Raw genomic sequence first — 20,669 nt, 5'->3', positions numbered from 1 at the left:
TGGTCGTGTGAAAACAAAAAAAAAACACCAAAAGTGAAATTACAAATATATTACAAAATAAATATCAAAAATATAATACAATAAATGTAAAAAACGAAATAAAATACATTTATAATAATAATATATAATCAAGAAATAAATAAATAAAATGCTGTAAATATACAAAAAAGCAAATGTTTTTTTTTTATCCCTGATGTGTTTAAAAAATAAATGCCTTTGTCCATCCATCCATTTTCTGAGCCGCTTCTCCTCACTAGGGTCGCGGGCGTGCTGGAGCCTATCCCAGCTGTCATCGGGCAGGAGGCGGGGTACACCCTGAACTGGTTACTAGCCAATCGCAGGGCACATAGAAACTAACAACCATTCGCACTCACAGTCATGCCTACAGGCAATTTAGAGTCTCCAATTAATGCGTGTTTTTGGGATGTGGGAGGAAACCGGAGTGCCCGGAGAAAACCCACGCAGGCACGGGGAGAACATGCAAACTCCACACAGGCGGGGACGGGGATTGAACCCCGCACCTCAGAACTGTGAGGCTAACGCTCTAACAGTCGGCCACCGTGCCTCCTAAATGCCTTTGTTTTAATGATAAATATAAATCACTGTGGCAAAATAAATCAGAAAGTATTTATTTGCACGTGTGTTGATTCATACCGCAATTCCATAAATATACTGTAAATCATCCCATTGTACTAGTGTACACATTTATATTCTGTATAATCAATCTTCTTTCTGCTACAAAAATTGCATCTCGAGCAGATGTTATAAAATCTTATCAGTCTGTTTCAAACCAGAAAATGGAACCCCAGTACAAAAATTCATAACAATACAAAGTGGTAACTACATTTAAAAAGCACATCACTGCAAAATGCCTACTTTGGATGACAACATCAAGTTGCACATAAAATATTATGGACATAGTATCAGTAAACATTCAGGTTTAAGGTTGTTTGTATGTCGCTGAGCATTTCTCCAGGCTTACCATCCTACAACAATAAGAGAACAAGAGATTGTATTGGTAACATTTTGAATTTGAAAATAAAATATTCTAACACCCTCTCTTACCCTTCTGTTATGAAAGTATCATAGGATATTTTGTCATCGTTTACACCGTCAGGACACTCGTTGATGTCTTTCATGCCCAATGAGATGAGAGCTGTGGAGGGAAAAAAAGGCTCATTTATCATAACAGAATGGAAAACCCTTTTTTTTTGTCAAGAGATGTGACGCCCACTCACCCTGTTTGTATTGTGCAAATGTGACATATCTGTCATTGGCTGGGTCCACTATTCCAAAGGCTGCGTCCAGATTGGAATGGCTGAGCAGACTGGGCGCTTTTTGGCCACGATCTCGAGCTTGTTTTAGCTGTTCCAGTTTTTCGATGAGAAACTCTTTCGGATCATCTGAATGAAAAAGACAAGTTAGTTAAAGTTAAGATGCAGAACAATTTAAAAGAAAAACAAAGTAAGACTCATGGATAAAACATTTAAGAACTGAAGTAAAAAATATATATAAATATCGATTGATATGTGAGGTTTACTAAAAGGATCAATTGAATTAAGACAGCGGCACGGTGGCCGACTGGTTAGAGCGTCAGCCTCACAGTTCTGAGGTGCGGGGTTCAATCCCCGTCCCCGCCTGTGTGGAGTTTGCATGTTCTCCCCGTGCCTGCGTGGGTTTTCTCCGGGCACTCCGGTTTCCTCCCACATCCCAAAAACATGCATTAATTGGAGACTCTAAATTGCCCGTAGGCATGACTGTGAGTGCGAATGGTTGTTTGTTTCTATGTGCCCTGCGATTGGCTGGCAACCAGTTCAGGGTGTACCCCGCCTCCTGCCCGATGACAGCTGGGATAGGCTCCAGCACGCCCGCGACCCTAGTGAGGAGAAGCGGCTCAGAAAATGGATGGATGGATGAATTAAGACAATAAATCAGACGATCAAAAATTAAGTACAAAAACAAGGTATGAGAATCAATTTTTAAAAAACTAGAAAAGGTTTGACCAGTGATTCCCGACCACTGAGTGGGAAATTATCCAATGGAACTTAGCTGGTCCAAAAAGTATTATTTATGTATCTGTATTCATCTATCGATGCCAGCGATGTATAGTGACAGGCAGAACAATGAAATGCTCCTTCACCCAGCTGTGCCGTATTATACATCAGAATAATAACTTTATATTCAACGAAACACACCCAAACTTCACACTAAACTAAGACGAGATCACTGTTAATATTTATATTATTAGATATTAAGTATTATAATTCATATATATACCTTTTGTGACATTTTAGTTTTGTGCCGTGTGATTTTTGTCACGTAAAGTATGTGCATTGGCGCACTAAAAGTTGGGAAACACTGCACTAAACTACTGATTTAAAATAATGGGATTTAAAATCATAATTTATATTATGAAAAGCGGGACACCAAGAGGAAAAACATTTACATTTAAATAAATAAATAAAACTTCATACTTATGTTGTACATTTAACATAGGCCTTTATACGTTCTGCGAACATAGAAAAGTCAATGAGAAACTAAATGTCCTAAACTATGACTAAACAGTTAAGACTTAATCAAAATAGTCTATATGTGACTCAGAACGGCTTATATTGGACCAGAAATAAACAATTGACGTCACTTGCTAGCGAACATGCTAACTAGCGGCTACAACCGAGACGTTTTACCGCAAAAAAAAACAACAACAAAAAATCCCCAAAACAGTTCCTTGTAATACACACACACACACAAAAAGCCTAACCGGGTCTATAAAAGAAGAGCATGCTGGTGAGGTTTTTCATCAGGTCGAAGATTTTGTGTTTTTCCAGGTAAGCAGCGGCTTCTCTCTCTCTCTCGGTTGTTATTTTGACTTCCATCTTTTTTGTTGATCTCGGTTGCTAAGATACGACATCGCCTCACTTTAAAAAAAAAAAAGGGTCTCTGTTCCTTTATTGGTCATATAGTCTTTGGCAAAGAAGTCAAAACAACAATGAAAACGGTTTCTTTCGATCATAAAGAAATGTTGGACAAACTCGAACAAAATAAATACTTCTGTATTTTTGATGTTCTTACATTTTGAACATCCATCCGTGAGATTGGAACCTTAAACCTTAGAAATTTGAGGCAGATGTGCCGCACCTTTTTAAAATCATGATTTTGATTCAATACAATGGAGCTGTAGAAGTCGAACGTCCCCAGGAATCTTTTTCGGGGAAAACACGCTTCTCAAGTCATCCATCATGTCAACCTCTTACACTTGCATGTGAACTGCGTGGTGGGGCATATCTGCGTCGCAAAACGCCTTTGCGTTAAGCCTTCTTTACCTGTCATTTTTTGCCATTTATATTTACATCTTATTAACAGTGGTCTTTTGACACTTGTGTGACAAGTCAAAAATTCTAAAACGCTATGTTTGCCTTTAAAGTTACTTTTACAGCAGGGGTGTCCAAATGTTTTCCTCCAGAAATGGAAGGACACAAGGGCCACTGACATTCCACACCTTTATTTGACACCCTAAAACCAATCCATTCGTGTAGGTAAAGATAGGCAAAGTAATTACACATTTAAAAATCAGCAAGGTGATGTGTCTGTCCTCAAAATTAACAAATCACGTTCATACTCATGTGAAATGGGAGTCAAACACACCTGCCCCCATTTAAAGTGCCTCTGATTAATACCAAGTTCAGCTGTTCTTGTAGGCTGTTTCTGACATTTTGACATGCTTTGTTCCATTGAAAACAAACACCAAACACTGAAAAGTCAATTTGATGTCCCAACTGTGTTGTTTTCCTCAGAGCATGTTGCAGCCAATGACTTCTATATGCCATGAGAGTCCACTGAGCTGAGGATATTTCCAAGATATATGATTTCCATATTAGTCCAGCTTTGGTTTTGCTTCCGTCTGCTGCTGTGCGGCTGCTTCTCCGAGTTTGAAGCCAAATAATTCTGTCTGAAGCTCGCCAGGGTTTGGAGGGACCTCTGGTATACTCTGATGGAGGAGGAACAATATACACATTTTCAGAACATGCCTGATTTCATCAAGACAAGACATATGACCTGTGAAGTATGCTACAAGTCTTTATCCTTGGGGTATTTTGACAAAAGTATTTTAGAGAAAACTGGGAACCGTTTAAACAGTGGAAACAATTCATAATATGTCTCCTTTTATGTAGGCCTCTCACCAGATCAGGTAAGTAGTACTGGTGGACCGCCTGTGCCCCTGCAAACATAGCTAATATGCTGGCTCCGTACATCCTCAGGTAGCGAGTCCACGACACCCCAGCAGGCATTTTTGCAAAACTTCAGCGTGGAACAACATATACACCTGGAGACTGTGAACAAAAAAATTATGGTTTTATTCTCTCTTAATAGTATAGTTTGATTATGTATCCTGTATTATATTGTCTTGTAGATGTATTTTACTGCTTTTTTTACATCATGGCCAGGGGACTACAGATGAAAACTAGCCTTCTGGCTAATTCTGGCTTTTTTAACCATGTGTACTTCATGTGTTTTATGAAATTGCATTGTCCCCTTTCAAAAATAAACTGAAACTGAAAAACAAACAAACATGTATGTCATAAATGCCAACACTGCACATGGCTGAGCTGAAAAGCTATCTGGCCGCAACACTCGTTTTAGGACAGAGGCCCCTAACAGAGTAACCGCTCCAAATTGTATACTTTAAATACGTACCTTGTCGGATTATTCCACCAATACACACGTAAACACATCGTTTAAAACTAATTCCCAAGCACCGGTCATTTGGGACACGAACAGGTCACATTATGTAGCCAGTAAATCGTCACCCAGACGACCCACTCTGTTTGAATTTTAAAATACTGCGAACGAGTTTTTAAACGTTAGTCTTTCATATTCGCTCGCCAGGCTAAATTGGGCAAACCGTTTCCTACGCAGAGGTGAACCCAAATTTGACCTCTTTGGTTGACTTCTTCTTCGGCGAAGAGGTCACACTACGGAACTAGTAGATCGTAACTATAAGTATGATCACCCACATTGTTTGTATTTATAAATACTGCTGACGCAACGTTAAAAGATTACCATGACTCCAAATATTGTCGAATGTAATTATATGACATGAGTGTAAGTGGCAAGACTTTAATTTTTCGGCATTTACTTTGACAAAGACGATGTTGGTATTTTTTATAACGAAGTCTCGGTACGTAATTAAACATCTTTGGTCGCCTTCTTCTTCGGCAGACAAATATGTGGAAGACTCTAGCGTGGCTCAACGGATGTCTCATATAAACACCAAAACACACATTAACGGTAACATTTTGCTTATTTAGCCATGTAAAAAAACCAACAAAGTTCATAGTGGGTGTTCTGGTTTATACAATTGTTGTTTAGAACGATACATCTGGGCTGTGTTGGTCCCCTTTGTCCAGTAGGTGGCGGTCATGTACCTAATAACTGTTTGCCCCAAGAAATAAAACAAAAGTACACCTCCCTCCGACAACTAGGTGGCGATAAACAAACGTCGCTAAGGTTAAATGTCTTTGTTTTGGAGTCGCTTCCCTGCCTGCCTGCCCCGTCGTCTCAAAAATCGGAAGCCTTAAAATGTATGACAGGTATGTCGAATTTAGCATGTATTTAATAGTTTTATTCCACAAGAGATATATTGTTTAAAATCGTCTGTCAGACGCAACGTAGAGCGACAAGTGGCATAATCCGTCGATAGTGATTTGTGATTGTAACATTGCAATACGCCCCCCCCCCCCCCACCTCTTTTTTTTCTTTCTTTTTTTTTCTTTTTTGGGACACAGCTTCGTTGTAATATCTAACCTAACGCCAACCAAATGAATCTTGATGTGTTTGGGAAGTAAGTCGACTGTAAATATGGAGGAAAACGAGTTTACGCCGTTGACGGTGCCCACGGATTATTTCCAGCAGTGGTGAGTTGTCGCTGGAAGTGGCCGCTCGCTCCGAGGAATGCAATCATCATCTTGACTTGTCATTTTTCTTTTTTAATAATCATTTTCGTGAACGTTGGACTTGAAAATCTTTCATATATTCATGCAGCAGCTGTATTATAGGTACAAATATTAAAATTATTATTCTAGGTACAAATAGTGAAAACATGATTTTGTGAGTAATTCCATACTTTTTCTTCTTTTTATTTTGCATGTTGGTTGTATATCTATATGCACTACTCACAAAAAGTTTGGGATGTTCGACATTTTGGTGAAATTTCTGGATGAACCTAAAATCCACTCGCTGTTGTCGAAACTGTTCAATGTTTCAGTCCTCGTTGCACAATATGACAAGGAGCCTATAACAGAAAAAAATTGAGACATGGACATTTCAGAGGATTTCTATTTGTCTGCCTTTCTGTCACTCTTCCAGTCTCTCTGTATCTCTGTGGCGGACCTGCTGATGACAATCTCTGATACGACAAGCTCAGTGGCCACTTTGTCAAAGCGTGAACAGCATTATCGAAAGCCGTTTAAGGTCCATGTTTGTCTTCATTAGCGAGACAATTCACCGTACTAGTAGAGTGACTCGGGTGCACTAGTTGAACAGCTGTTTTGATAGTAATGTTTTTTTCCCCCACTACTGCCCTCCACTACTGTATGAGTTTTCTGCACCCTGATAGGGCAGTTTTGGCATATTAATAGGACAACTACATGTTATTAATGAGGCATAACCATGCACTAGTTGACACCTGCACGCTACTAGTACTACTAGTGAAGCGCTAAACATTAAGACATTAAACATTTTAGAATGTCAGTACTAGAAGCAGACAGTTGTCAACTAGTTAATTGACCGTTTTGCCACACTAGTAACATGTAGTTGCCCTACTAGTGTGCCAAAGTTACCAGTGTGCTGTAGCAAAATATTTTGTACTAGTAAGACAGTTGTTCTACTAGTGCACTTAATTGTGTTATTTGGGAGGACAAAGAGCGTACTAGTACATGGACCTTAAGCTGGATGTTATGGATCAACTAAATTCTCAAATGCTCTCTCTCACTCTTCTCATAACATTTTTCACGTTGTTACAAAGTGGCAACAGAGATGCATGGACCGGAAGTGGCTCACAGAAAGACGTAGAAGTTGACGCCCTTGGAAATTTTCATGGATCAAGCACCTGTTGTGAATTTTGCTGTTCAGGTTCTTGGTAGAGAACTGCTCGTTGGGTAAAAAGTATTAAAACATTGAACAGTTGAAAATGTGCATTCAAAGGTTTGGAGAAGGTCAAATTCAAGGTCACCTTTCAAGGTTACAGTGCATTTTAGGTTCATCCTGAAATTGTTTAAGGCAGGGGTGTCAAACTCATTTTAGTTCAGGGGCCACATTCACCCCAATTTGATTGCAAGTTGGCCGGACCAGTATACTTATGGCCTAATTAGCTGTAAATTACCACGATTCCAAAGTTTTCCCATTATTTTGGTGCAAATAACTACAAGTTCATTCTAAAAATATTCACATTTATTGATTATTCTTGCAAATCTTGTTGTAAATCATAGGAGTGATCTGAAATTTCAGTAAAAAAAGTGCCATTTCAACAATATTATGAATCTGTTTTTTCATGTACACGTGGAATTTACAAATCACAGTGGATGCATATGTACCCTTTTTAAAAACAGCTTTTTAAGATATGAAACACAAAAGGGTTCCATCAAACCTGCCTCTTTTGAACTGAAGCTGTGACTGACATTTTGCAATATTCGGTGTCTTATACAATAATATTTCTACAGCAGCCTAGTATTAATTTTCACCAAACTGTATTCTCCACAGTGCAAAGGTGGCACAGCATTTTTATTAAGTAGGCTTACTTTGCTCCAGAAACTTGGCATCTTGTAGCCTTCACAAGTTCATCATTATCAGACGTCAAATCCTGAGTGAGAGCAAATTTCAGAATATCATTAAAGTGGCACGTGGTCGTTTAAGTGGTCATCAGTGTGACCTGCAGTGGACAAAATTATCAACAACCGTTACTTTTATTGAAAAATTGCAGTTAGTTTTCTCCAAGTTTTACACTTTTCCAAAATCTTCCCGATGGGCAGGTTCTGGCCTAAGAGCCGTACATTGGACACCCCTGGTTTAAGGAGGATACGTAAATGTTGTTGTGTATTCATTGTGTATTTGTCTTCATTGACCACCAGATATAAAATGCCCTCGTGTAATATAACACACTTCTATTTGAACCCATTTCAGCATTTATCTAGCATAAGGTCTATGTACTATTAGGCTCTCGATCCTCACTATTGAGACAATTTGGCTAGGAAGTACTAGTCGAATGACAGTGTCTTACTAGTGACGTTGTTTCTACTACTCATGCCATTTTTGGCCCACTAATACAACCTTAAGCTGGATATCAAGAATATCGACTAAATGCTCAAGCAGCTTTGTGTCCTCTTCCTCCTCCTCTTTCTCAGGTACCAGTCGAGCCAGCAGCACCCCGAGGTGCAGCACGTGATGTCCCATCACAACCACTACAGTGAGGGCCTTAGGGACGAACCCGTCATGGCAGAGCTGTCTGTGCACAGGGAGCAGCCGCTCTACCAAGAGCAGTTTTCTCAGAACTACTCCCATTACCAGGAGCCCGTCTACCAGCAGCAGGAGGAGCAACAACAACAGCATCCAGCTTACCTGCAGCAACAACAATATACAGTACAACAACAGCCTCAGTATCAACATACAGTACAACAACAGCCTCAGTATCAACATACAACGCAGCAAGAGGAGCTGAACGTTCGCTACCAACCTACACCTGCAACTCCACCTCACGGTACAATAAAAAAAATAATGGATAGATTGATTTGTCTTATCTAAATGAGCAATCCCCCCCCCCAGTGCAGGGCCAATGCTGAGGCTTTTTTGTAGTGTTTTTAGGGGGAAACAAAGTATTTGCGGATTTATGCTATTTCCGGACGGAATGGCAGGGGTCCCCCGTATGAATCAACAATCAACTAAAATGGTTTGTTCAACTATTGTTTTAAAAAACAAAAATGGTTTGCTAACAACAACAAAAATGCTCGACATGATTCAAAGTGATCACAATTTACAATTGGTACAGATTTTAGTGAGAAACATTAAGTAGCTGTACATAATTTGCTTTCGCAGGGCACATAAAATGATGTGGCAGGCCGGATCTGGCCCCCGGGCCTTGAGTTTGACACTGGTGATGTAGCGGATCTGTGAATGTGGCGCATGCAGCTGACACATTACAAAATACATTCCCACCATGTCGACAACTTGACCCAACAATCATGCTCAGATACTGGCTTTGACATGGTAGTGTGTTTTAGTGTAGTCCGGCTGTCGCTTGAAAATGGCTTTGGATCTTCACCCAACCAATGGGCAGAGGAACTCGGTGTGTGGGTTGTGTTATGTAAATTAGCCTCACTTTTATGTCGCGCTCCAACAAAAATATAAATGGCTCCTACACAATTTTCTTTTAAAGCTCTACTGTCCCTTCAATGTAACTCTACACGCAGCCAACTTATTTGAATACAAGCTATCAAAAAGATACATTTTCTATGCTATGTTCCCTCAAACAAATTTCTTCTCAGCGGTGACGCCAGTGAAGAAGAAACGAGGCCGTCCGCCAAAGAATCAGCGCGACGGAGGAGGAGGAGCGGTAAAAGAGGAAGAGGAGGATGCGAGCGAGGCGGCGGCAAAGAAGGCCAAAAGGACCCTGAACCGCTTCAACGGCATGTCAGTGGCTGAGGTTATGGCCAAAACGCTGCCTGACGTTATTACCTACAATCTTGACATTTTGATCGTGAGTTATAAAGAGCATACTGTATACGAATTCCTCAATCATGAAAAGTGCACAATTCTCAGAAGGCGCGTCGTCAGGTTTCTGTCTGAAGAGCGTGTGGTTTCCTTTGGGTCTGTTTCGGTGGTAACCCCCTTATATTTTTCCTCAGATTGGAATTAACCCGGGACTATTGTCTGCCTACAAAGGACACCATTACCCCAACCCTGGAAACCATTTCTGTATGTTGACATTTCATTACTGAATTTTTATTAATTATTTGCAAGGTTCACTAACTTAAAATGCTTGTGTAACCTATATTTATTTTATTAAGAGTTTAAACATTTTTGAAAACATTTTAAAAAATGTTTCGATTTTTTGTTTTTGTATTTTATCGTACAATTTTACATTTTTTATTTTAACTTTAATATTTTATTTTTATTTAAAAATCTTTTCATTTAAAAAAAATGTTTTGCAAAAAGGGAGGCCCATTTTGATTGTTTTTTTAATTTCATATATGTAACATTTAATTAATTTATTTTTTTCAAGATATACCACTGCACTTCTCTGAAAGAGTTTTAGGAAGCATATTTTCTGTGCTCGCAGTATTTAATGATGCTGTGACCATTTACTGCACAATATGAAAAGAAAATTTTTCATTTTCACAGAAAATTTGCAAACAAGATACTGTATATACGTGAATGCAATCATTTTTTATGACAATGAACTTTTAAATAGAATTGGATAAGGATTTATTCGACCTGCATTGAGGAAATTCTAGTTTTACAGCAACAAATTTGACAGTAGCACCACACAAAAATCCCCAAATATCCACATACGTATATATACGTACATATTAACAACACCAGCCAAATAGAACGCTTGAGAATTGCATCCTGCTTTGTCCGCAGGGAAATGTTTGTTTCTGTCTGGTTTCACCGAGCAGCAGCTGAACTTTACGCACGACGAGAGCCTGCCGGAAAAATACGGCATCGGCTTTACCAACATGGTGGAGAGGACCACGCCCGGCAGCAAAGACCTTTCCAGGTGACTATGTCTCATGTTTAAAAAAAAAAAAAAAAAAAAAAAAAAAAAAGTAAAATTGCCAGCACTGCAAACAGTTTAAGTTGATGCATTTGTGTATGTGAAAATACAATAAAGATTCTTGTTTTTCTTCCCAGTAAGGAGATTCGCGAAGGTGGGCGACAGCTGCTTGAAAAGCTGCAAAAATACAAGCCGCTGATAGCGGCTTTTAACGGAAAAGGTACATCAAGTGATGAAAGGCTGCTTGTTGTTTTCCAACTTATTGTCAGTGTCTTTAAAACAAAAACGAAAAGTCTTTAAATGTCAAAACGAAGGCCATAATTATCCTTGAAAATGCCACTTCCTCCTTTTTTAAATGTGACGTTTAAAGGTCTTAAGAATGCCACAGACATAAAACTTTTTTGTTATGCATGTTGTAAATCACAAAATAATTTGTACAATTTATAAAAAAAAAAAAAAAAAAAAAACATCTTTGGAGACAGCTTACAGAACACTCAGTTCATGGCAACAGCTCTGGTTGACATTCCTGCAGTCAACACGCCAATCGCATGCTCCCTCAAAACTTGCAACATCTGCGGCATCGTGCTGTGTGATAAAACTGCATATTTTAGATTGGCCTTTTATTGTGAACAGCCTCAGGCACACTTGTGCAATTATCATGCCGTCTAATCAGTATCTTCATATGCCACACCGGTGAGGTCAATGGATTTTCTCTACAAAGGAGAGGTGGTCAGTGAAACAGATATTATAACACAATATTTGAGAGAAATAGGCCTTTTGTGTACATAGAAAACTTATTGAAGCTTTGAGTAAAGCTCATGAAAAATGGGAGTTTTACCTTCATATTTTTGTACAGTGTTGGTCTTAAAATTAATTGACATGGCCTTAAAAAGCACTTTTAAAAGTCTCTTATTTGGCTCCTCAAACCTGCAGATGCCCCGTATTCTGTCTGTGTTAGGTATTTATGAAATCTTCTGCAAGGAGATCTTTGGTGTGAAGTCCAAGAACCTGGACTTTGGCTTGCAGCCCTACAAGATCCCAGACACTGAAACCGTATGTTGCACACCACACACACCGTCAAACACTCATCAAGAAGAATTCATAGCGTTTTTTTGTTTTGTTTTTTTCCCCCAGGTGTGCTACTTGATGCCCTCGTCCAGCCCGCGGTGTGCCCAGTTCCCCCGAGCGCAGGACAAAGTGCACTTCTACATCAAGCTGAAGGAGCTACGAGACCACATGAAAGGCTCAACGCCCAGCCGCGAGTTGCTGGAGACGGACTACTCCTTTGACCTGCAGCAGGCTAAAGGTAAACGCTCGCAACTCTGGCGTTCTTTACGTTTTTTTATTTTTTATTTTTTTAAGTTGTTTGTTTGTCAAATGATGAACCTTGCTGTGCAGAAGATGCAAAGAGGATCGCCATCAAAGAGGAGCAGATGGATCCCGAGTACGAAAGCTGTAGCGGTCAGCATGAGAATGTGAGGCAAAGCAATCCAGGCAACTTTTACTGAAGCGACATTTTGCAGGCAATTGCATACTGGTGCCATCACACATGAGGAATGATACAGTTTACTGCAGGATTTTAGTGTTAAAAAAAAAACAACCTGCGCACGACTGTTTGATCCTACCCCTCACTGTGCATGTATTGTACTAGGTGTAATATTTTTCACTATTTATTGCATTTGGTAACATCATTTTTTCTTCGGTTACTTATTTTTGTACTGTATTTTGAAATAATGGAATTTTATGTGATCATCTGTGTAAACCAGTAATTCAACGCTATGATTTCTATTAAAATCATAATGAAGACCAATTTCATACTTTGTTTGTGTACTGTAAAATATACATATGAATGTAAAAACGTGTTTAGGTAGATTTTAAACCTTTGAAACTTAGATTATCACTATTCTGTGTAACTGTACTGTAGTTACTGGTTTTACTTCTCTATGGGTGATGGTGCAATTATGGGAATACCTGTTGAACTATGTTTTTTCTTCACTAAAACCACTATTTATAATCACAGGAGCAGAACACAATGTATAATTTTTAAAAAGTGAATTACTGTCCATTAAAAAGAGTGCTTTAAAATGTAGCGCTCCTCACTTCGGCGAGGTCCCACGACAACGCAGTTTTAACGTCACAAACTTTCGGCCAATGGGAGAGAACCTCTCGCTTAAAAGTCGAGCGGCTCAAACCAATAATTCAAATAGGGGTGTGTATTCAGTTTTTGTAATATTCTGTGCACATTTTATGAATAGACGAATACTAATATAAATCCTTAAACGTTTAAAGGTATATTTAATCTCGTAAAAATAATTAGCGTCCATGCTGTTTATTTTTACATGTCCTTCCAAAATCCCCTTTCTCGGACTTTGGAATCGTCTGGTGTCAAAGTTGACTGGGACTGCGCTGTCACTTCTTTGTTGCCTCCGTATCTCCTCCAATGGTCTGAGTAGAAGAGCGGCATATGTGGGGAAAATACCATTATTTCCCCGGCGGAAGAATCCCATTCTAAACACTCGTCAATTAGGTACGTCTCGTCATGTGAAGACTCTCAGCTGCTGTGCCGTTTTTTTTTTTTTTTTTTGCTTACCATTCTACTATAGAAGCGAGATCATTCATCCATGATAGCTTAGCTGCTAGCTGGTGGCTAATATTAGCTGTAGTGGTGGTACTTGTACAAGTCCATTTTCTCTTAAAAGTATTCTTTATTCCCACAACTCAATACGGAAGTGGTTTGAAAGTCGAAATGTGTTTCCGTTTGTTAGTTAAAAAAAAAAGTGAGGTTTACACTCTGGTTTGTTGTTAGCAATGTTAGCCTTTAGCTGCGGAAGAAAGGGTGGTATTTCATTTTCAGCAAATGTTCACATGTGGTCGATGTTTGGGAGCATTTCATGACGCGGCAAACAGTTCTATATTGTGTTGGATTTGATTCGATTACAACATGAAAACAAAATCAACCATAGACAATGAAACATCTTATACAAGTTTTCCATGGTCAAAAAGTAGAGGAAAGAAGTCCAGACTTACCATATCTTCATGGTCTGTTCATGTCTATTCTGCTTCCATGATGATACTACTACTACTTGCAATAATCTACTACTACTATTTGCAATAATCAACAACAGGATGAAGGAAGTACTTATCATTGTATGCATCATCGTGGTAAATTGGCAAAGACAAAGCAACTAAACAATAACAAAAACACATTGTTGTCAGACAAGTAGTACCAAATAAACATAAACAAACAAACAAACTCTCCTGTGAGCACCCACCGACGGTCACAGGCTCGTATCAACAACGTAACCCGTGGAAACCTTTTTAAATTCGTTTTACAAACTTCCTGTTTGGACGTTGTTTTAACCCCTACCTCAAACCTACCCCACAGAATGAAATACAAAGTCTTACAGATTCTCATAATTTTGAAGTTATATTTCCTGCTTATGCTTTAGTTATAACTCCTATCCTGTCAATTAATTATACTATTATTTCTATTATTGTACAGTTTGTTGTTTATGTGTTTGTATTTGCTTTTATTTTGCTTTGTTTTACTCTGCTGTCTGCAGCCAGTATAACATCGCAAATAAGAATCTATTCTCACTTGCCTTACCTGGATAAATAAAGGTTACATTTAAAATGTAAAAAAAACTCAAAGCAATTTAGCGGTTAAATATTATTGACTTTCTAAATGATTTGTTCTTTTTGTAATGTCAATATCTCTGCAAATTATATTTTTGACTGCAAGAAAAGTGATTGAGCGTCATACAGATGGCCGTTTGGACAATTTGATTGTTTCACCATGTGTTTAATTTATCATCTGTTCTTTTTGTATGGATTTTGTCACATCATCCATTTGTTGCATGTGCCACTTCCATTTTGTCCCTCACCATGCATGTTGGTTTATTTATTTAATAAAGTTAAAGCACGCACGAGATGGACAATAAGCTGAATGGATCCCTGCCTATTGGCTCTTCGGAGTATCTGCAACAGTGGTGAGTCGCACAATATGGGCCAAATAAATAAACATGAAGTGTCATAAACTCTTTTCTTTTTTTCTTTTACATAAAATCAGGTTTGTTTTGTTTATTTTTTACGGTTTCAAGTTATGGCTATTGTTTTAAGGGGTTTTTGCTTTGGGAGCATCAAGGGGAACACTTTAAAGCTGATTCTCTCTTCCCCAATTCTCAATTTCACACCTCAGGATTCAGTCTGCTCAGCAATTCCAGGCCCTCCAAGCCCAGTATTCAGCCTACAACCATCCGCCGCACTACCCAGAGGCGCATACAGGGGAAACAGCGGCAGCTACACCGCATATTGTTCGCCCTCAGCCCATGATGGAGCAGCAGGAGCCTGCTAACCTGACAAAACGTACGGTGGATTTGAAGTCTACATGCCACTGTCGAATGCCAGGATTTTGTGACATAAACAGTGACACCAAGATAAATAATTCAAAACATTTTCCACCATTAATCTGACATATAACTTGTACAACTCGATAGAAAAAAAAACATTTCAAGAGGGGAAATAAAAATAACTGAGATTATGTGGTTGCACGTGTGCACACCCTCTTACAACTGGAGATGTGACTGTGTTTGGAATTAAGCGGTCACATTCAAGCTTGTTAATTGGGAGTCGTTTAACAGCCGTTAGTTTGTCCGTTTGCAAGTAAAATTTACAGTATAAGGAATGGTTCAAATCTCCTTTTCTAGTAAGTCCTCTGTCTTGCTTCACTTCATTTCAGCGCTGGTTCCCATCCCTTTCCATGTCTTCTGCATTTCTCGGAGATGCCGTCCGGCTTCATGTTAAGTCTAAGCTCTTCGCGGGGAAAAAGAAACTCTCATGGAGCTGATATTCTCAGCTCGGTCCAAAACGCTGTAGTAGTGCAACGCAAAAAGAATAAAGGGTGGAAAGTAAAAATGAAGGAGAAAGTCAAGTAGCTATTGTGACGGCCTGCCGATTCACAGGCGCACTCAACAACAACAAGTCATAATACTCTCTGCCCAAAAATGTCACGGCTAAAACGCTCTAAATATCCAAAACAGCTTAGCGCGACACAAAGCAAATACTAAATGGTGGAAAGGTCCAAATGACGAAAAAAATTAGCAGGACTGTTGTGACTGGCTGCTGACTCACAGTGGCCTCTTTTAAATCAAATAAAACAAAAGCCCAGAGGTGAAAAAAAAGTAGGACTTGGTTTAGATAATGTTGTCGCTCTTTATGTGAAGGAGGGGGAAAAACTTGCTTGCTTTTTTTTTTTTTTTTTTTTGATAAATTACCCAGCCCCAATTACAATACAGTACTGTGACAAGCTAGAGTGCTGTAAATTGAAGTTAGCACATCAATAACTTTATCTTACCTTTTAATCAACTGTTCACCGATCTTGTTTAATCCTCCATGCAGCCCCGCCCAAAAAGCGCGGCCGACCACCTCAGCCCAAGGAACCCAAGCCGCCAAAGGCCCCCAAAGTCCCGAAGGCCCCCAAGCCCCCGAAGGAACCCAAGCCCCCGAAGGAACCCAAAGCACCCAAGGCCAAACCGGGCCCAAAGCCCAAGAAGGGCGCAGAGGGCAAGGCGGCCGGCGGCAAGCAGGAGAAGATCGACGAGAGCTTCAAGAAGGTGAAGAGGAAAGTGGATCGTTTCAAGGGCATGTCAGAGGAGGAGGTGATGAAGAAGACCCTGCCGGACTTGCTGGACTACAATCTGGACTATGTCATTGTGAGCCGACCTCGTCAAGATTGATTTAAACTTCAAGTGGCAGTTAATTTGTATTATCTCGTAAAAACTGTTTTTCTTGCAGATTGGTATCAATCCGGGGCTGATGGCTGCTTACATTGGACGATGGTTTCCTGGTCATGGAAATCATTTTTGTAAGTGGGAATATGTAAAATTGGTTGCATCTTTCATAACTGAAAAATACCCAAATTTAAACTTACCTTTGGTCGCCATTTGAGGGGTGGTCAAAGGGCCACATTTGATTTTGTAAAACGGTCAGAACAACAAAATTAAACAAGAATTTAATTGCTAAAAAAAAAAAAAGAATCATTCACACTGAGCAGTTCTAAACAACAAAACAAATATTACAGGACGCTTGAAAATGTCAATTTTCACCTTTGACACCGTTAGACGGTGACAATTGCAGGAGAAGTCAGTGACCTGTACATGTCCTGGGACTGAAGACTACCCAGAGAAAGTGCTGGCTCTGTAAAAAGGGCTAAAGAGCTATTGACTGAGTGTCGTCCCCCCCCCCCCCCCCCCCCCCCCCATCCCCCGTCCCCTAGGGAAGTGCCTCTTTCTGTCGGGATTCACCGAAGAGCAGCTCAGCCACATGCATGACACCACTTTGCCTGGCAAGTACAAAATGGGTTTCACCAATATGGTCGCCAGGGCGACGCCGGGCAGTAAAGACCTGTCAAGGTAGGTAACACTTTTGTGTTGCTGTTTGTTGAAAAGCTGTGTTGGACCCTCTTCGGTTTTGTCTCCACAGCAAAGAACTGCGCGAAGGGGGTAAAATTCTTGTGGAGAAACTTATCAAGTATAAACCTCTCATTGCTGTGTTTAATGGAAAATGTAAGTCTTGGTATAGTTTGTCAGAGCTGTGTTTTCAATCTTTATTGAGCCAAAGCGCATATTTTAAATGAAAAACATCTCATGGCACACAGTGGTTGGGAATCACTGCTTTAGTGTGCAACTATTAAGGTAATGTTTTCCCCTCTTTCTTCCAGGCATATATGAAATGTTCTGTCGAGAACTATTTGGTAAAAAGCCAAAGAAGCTAGACTTTGGTTTGCAGCCGCACAAGATCCCGGACTGTGAGGTGGTGAGTAAACATCCTTCCACCCTTCATTATAACAATGAGGTACAATGCAAGAGCTATGTAGCTACGCAAGCATTCTCATAACGTTAAAAGTCATTTTAAAAACATGGAATGAAATACTTATTTGAATACACCCTTAAGAATAGAAAAGATTGATTGACGATGAAAAATCCGTCTTAACACACCCCACGCCACACATTCCAAAAACATGCATGTTAGGGTTTTTGAAGGCTTGAAATTGTCCTTAGATGTGAATGTGAGCGTAAATGCTTCTTTATGTGTGGCCTCCGATTGGCTGGTAACCAGTCCAGGATGTACCGCGCCTCTTGCACGAAGTCAGCTGGGATAGGCTCCAGCACAACTGTGACTCATGAGGATAACCAGTATAGAAGATGGATGAATTGAAGTTTTACTCATTAAAAGGAAATCTTTTTCATTTTTTGTCCCTGCCGTCGTCAGGCTCTGTACCTGATGCCATCCTCCAGCGCCCGCTGCGCTCAGTTCCCTCGCGCTCAGGACAAAGTGCACTTCTACATCAAGCTGCGTGAGCTGCGGGACAATCTGCGCGGCATTCAGCGGCCCAGGGAGATCGAGGAGATGAATTACTCGTTCGACCTGCAGCTGGCCAAGGGTACGCGAATCGGGAACTGAACCATATTGTACATTGCCGCGTTATGTTTATTTTACCATCCCGCTCCGCAGAGGACGCCAAGAGGGTGGCCATCAAGGAGGAGCAGTACGATCCCGGTTACGAGGACGCCTACGGTGGAGCTTACGGCGTGCCACCGGCCGAGGGAGGCCAGAGTCAGGCCAACGGACACTGTGCATTCTCACCAAGCCAGGAAAACAGTGTTGGTAGGCTCCCACTTCGTTTGGAGTGCCAGATTTAGCGGCTTGGATGCATAATAAATTAATGAACACACAAGATGGTAACTTTAAGATGTCAGGAATGTAGTTGTGACAAAAATTGTAGGCTACAAAGTTCCTCAATATTTTTTTTTCTTTTTTTTACCCATTTTTTAATGATGTCAATGTATTAAGGTGCTAAACTAAATATATCATGATCTTAAGAGCTGCAATTGGCTGGCGACCAGTCAAGGGTGTACCCCCACCTCTCGCCCAAAGTCATTTAGGGTACGCCTCAGCTGACCCGCAACTTTAATGAGATAAGCGCTGCAGAAAATGGATGGCTGGATGAGCTTAATCACTAAAAAAAAGTTTAACTCACATCTAGAATTTCATTCATTTATTCATTTTCCGTACCGCTTCTCCTCACTAGGGTCGCGGGCGTGCTGGAGCCCATCCCAACTATCTTCAGGCGAGAGGCGGGGTCTACCCTGAACTGGTCGCCAGTCAATCACAGGGCACATAGAAACAAACAACCATTCGCACGGACATTCACAACTACCAGCAATTTAGAATCTTTAATTAACCTACCATACATGTTTTTGGGATGTGGGAGGAAACCGGAGAACCCGGAGAAAACCCACGCAGGCGCGGGGAGAACATGCAAACTCCAAACAGGCAAGGCCGGATTTGAACCCGGGTCCTCAGAACTGTGAGGCAGACGTGCTAACGAGTAGTCAACCGTGCCGTCACATCTAGAATTTCTAAAATGAATTCAATCAAAATCTTGTTAAATTCAGATAAAATGAAAGTAATACATGGCAAATGTCCTCACAATACTGTATTTTTGTATTTCATTTTTCAATTATTTCATGTAACTGATTTTTAGTGACTTATTAAAACTGTATTAACTCTCTAAATGAAATATGCCATACATAAAAACAGAAATTTTGTTGCCGATTACAAAAATATTTCCCCCCCTTTGTTTTTACTTTTTAATGATTTCACATCCTTTTTTGTGGGTGGGGTGATTCATTCATCAAAATATTGGTTGTAAGAAGTTTGTTGCACACAAACAAATGTATAGTGAACAACTGGAACACACTGTAAATATATTCAAACAAAAATCCTAAATACTATACGTATTGTAGTGTCCATATACATGCATGTGCCTTTAAGAGGCGGGGCCTGGTTGGGTGGCATGTGAATGTCTGGGCTTGAGCTGTGGCCGACAGCAGCTGCTGCATGAATGTGAGAAACAAATATAATCATGACAGTCTTTCGCTCATTCCAGCAGAGGCCGGAGGACAGGAGGCGAGCACGTCGAAGAGTTCCCAACTTCCTGATGGACAGGGGATGAGGCAGTCGTGTGCCAATCAGATTCCGGACACAAGCGGCAGAGGAGGAGGAGAAGAAGCCGTAGGAGCTAGCCAGGCCCCCGCCGTATGACGACAAATTGTTACAGATTTTTTAAAACATTACTTCCTTAGTGGAATATAAACACCTAGATAGACTTTGTAGACATTGCAGAATATTCTTTCTGCACTGGTTTTAAATTTTAGTTTGTGGTATAATGATCTCAAGGGCAGCCATTTTACACACACGTGAAATACAGGGACAATGACTTTTTTTTTTAAGCTGTCCTTTGATAAAATGGGGCTTGTACTTGGCACTCCAAACCAGCTGGGAGCAGCATAATACCAGAATGTTGAGCAGGATAATGGATTGGAAATGCTAGCTCACCTAGCATTGTTTGTTTTACCGTTTACATTCCAACTCCCAGTATGGGGATGCACCTCTTAGTTTGTTGTATGTCCCAATACCTTTGTTCATTGAATAAGTGGACAAAAGTATTGAGACGTGCTCTGACCCGTTAATTAATAGGTGTGAACCAAATTTTATACTTTTGTCCACTTTGCTCTTTGCACCCTATGGACTTAATTGCTCCCTATTTTTAATCGTGTTTACATTTTTACTGCACACTGATGCAGTAAACAAGCGAGCATACTCAACTACTGTTTTGATCGCAGGGATGATGTCATCATTGAGAATTACCTCAGCAGCCTTTCATCAGGAGTTTTATTTTTTTCGTAGGACTTTTTAGAATCTGTTTCTGAAAATGACAAGGTTTTATGATGATGTTTCGTCCATTAAAAATGTCCTGATGGTGCTTTTTATACATCATTGCACTTTGTTTTTATTCTCCCACTCAGGTTTGCTTGTTATAATTTTAAAAAAAAAGGGT

At 40.0% G+C, this 20,669-nt stretch overlaps 4 protein-coding genes across 10 annotated transcripts; 2 read left to right on the top strand and 2 right to left on the bottom strand.

Annotated features, from left to right (window-relative positions):
• Window positions 1-613: 613 nt before the first annotated feature.
• Window positions 614-3,351, bottom strand: si:dkey-42p14.3 (EF-hand calcium-binding domain-containing protein 10). Its single transcript, XM_061774421.1, has 4 exons — window positions 2,762-3,351; window positions 1,239-1,403; window positions 1,066-1,156; window positions 614-986 (listed from the first exon to the last, which is right to left on the bottom strand). Exons 1-4 carry the CDS (start codon window positions 2,874-2,876, stop codon window positions 941-943), a joined length of 417 nt encoding a protein of 138 aa, XP_061630405.1. The 5' UTR covers window positions 2,877-3,351; the 3' UTR covers window positions 614-940.
• Window positions 3,352-3,486: 135 nt separating this feature from the next.
• LOC133478392 (ubiquinol-cytochrome-c reductase complex assembly factor 6) lies at window positions 3,487-4,983 on the bottom strand. Its single transcript, XM_061774422.1, has 3 exons — window positions 4,696-4,983; window positions 4,182-4,331; window positions 3,487-3,988 (listed from the first exon to the last, which is right to left on the bottom strand). The coding sequence occupies exons 2-3, from the start codon at window positions 4,287-4,289 to the stop codon at window positions 3,875-3,877; spliced, it is 222 nt and encodes a 73-aa protein (XP_061630406.1). The 5' UTR covers window positions 4,290-4,331; window positions 4,696-4,983; the 3' UTR covers window positions 3,487-3,874.
• A 473-nt stretch (window positions 4,984-5,456) lies between these two features.
• tdg.2 (thymine DNA glycosylase, tandem duplicate 2) lies at window positions 5,457-12,578 on the top strand. Of its 5 annotated transcripts, XM_061774090.1 has the most exons (10): window positions 5,505-5,591; window positions 5,787-5,915; window positions 8,400-8,752; window positions 9,537-9,748; window positions 9,897-9,966; window positions 10,636-10,771; window positions 10,906-10,988; window positions 11,727-11,821; window positions 11,903-12,074; window positions 12,167-12,578. In XM_061774090.1, the coding sequence occupies exons 2-10, from the start codon at window positions 5,830-5,832 to the stop codon at window positions 12,274-12,276; spliced, it is 1,317 nt and encodes a 438-aa protein (XP_061630074.1). In that variant the 5' UTR covers window positions 5,505-5,591; window positions 5,787-5,829; the 3' UTR covers window positions 12,277-12,578. The 5 variants fall into 5 exon arrangements, with proteins under 5 accessions (XP_061630076.1, XP_061630077.1, XP_061630074.1 ...); XM_061774092.1 differs by lacking the exon at window positions 5,787-5,915 and having other exon boundaries at window positions 5,457-5,591; XM_061774093.1 differs by lacking the exon at window positions 5,787-5,915 and having other exon boundaries at window positions 5,494-5,582.
• Window positions 12,579-13,143: 565 nt separating this feature from the next.
• tdg.1 (thymine DNA glycosylase, tandem duplicate 1) lies at window positions 13,144-20,603 on the top strand. Of its 3 annotated transcripts, none has more exons than XM_061774086.1 (11): window positions 13,144-13,295; window positions 14,683-14,757; window positions 14,967-15,133; window positions 16,166-16,479; window positions 16,562-16,631; window positions 17,043-17,178; window positions 17,249-17,331; window positions 17,487-17,581; window positions 18,038-18,209; window positions 18,281-18,433; window positions 19,722-20,603. In XM_061774086.1, exons 2-11 carry the CDS (start codon window positions 14,699-14,701, stop codon window positions 19,871-19,873), a joined length of 1,401 nt encoding a protein of 466 aa, XP_061630070.1. In that variant the 5' UTR covers window positions 13,144-13,295; window positions 14,683-14,698; the 3' UTR covers window positions 19,874-20,603. The 3 variants fall into 3 exon arrangements, with proteins under 3 accessions (XP_061630070.1, XP_061630069.1, XP_061630071.1); XM_061774085.1 differs by having other exon boundaries at window positions 19,719-20,603; XM_061774087.1 differs by lacking the exon at window positions 19,722-20,603 and adding an exon at window positions 18,858-19,707.
• The last annotated feature ends 66 nt before the right edge of the window (window positions 20,604-20,669 follow it).

The sequence above is a fragment of the Phyllopteryx taeniolatus genome, chromosome 5, assembly GCF_024500385.1.
Source record: "Phyllopteryx taeniolatus isolate TA_2022b chromosome 5, UOR_Ptae_1.2, whole genome shotgun sequence".
NCBI lineage: Eukaryota > Metazoa > Chordata > Actinopteri > Syngnathiformes > Syngnathidae > Phyllopteryx > Phyllopteryx taeniolatus.
Note: the sequence above shows the minus strand (reverse complement) of the source record. Positions and strands in the feature narration are given on the sequence as shown.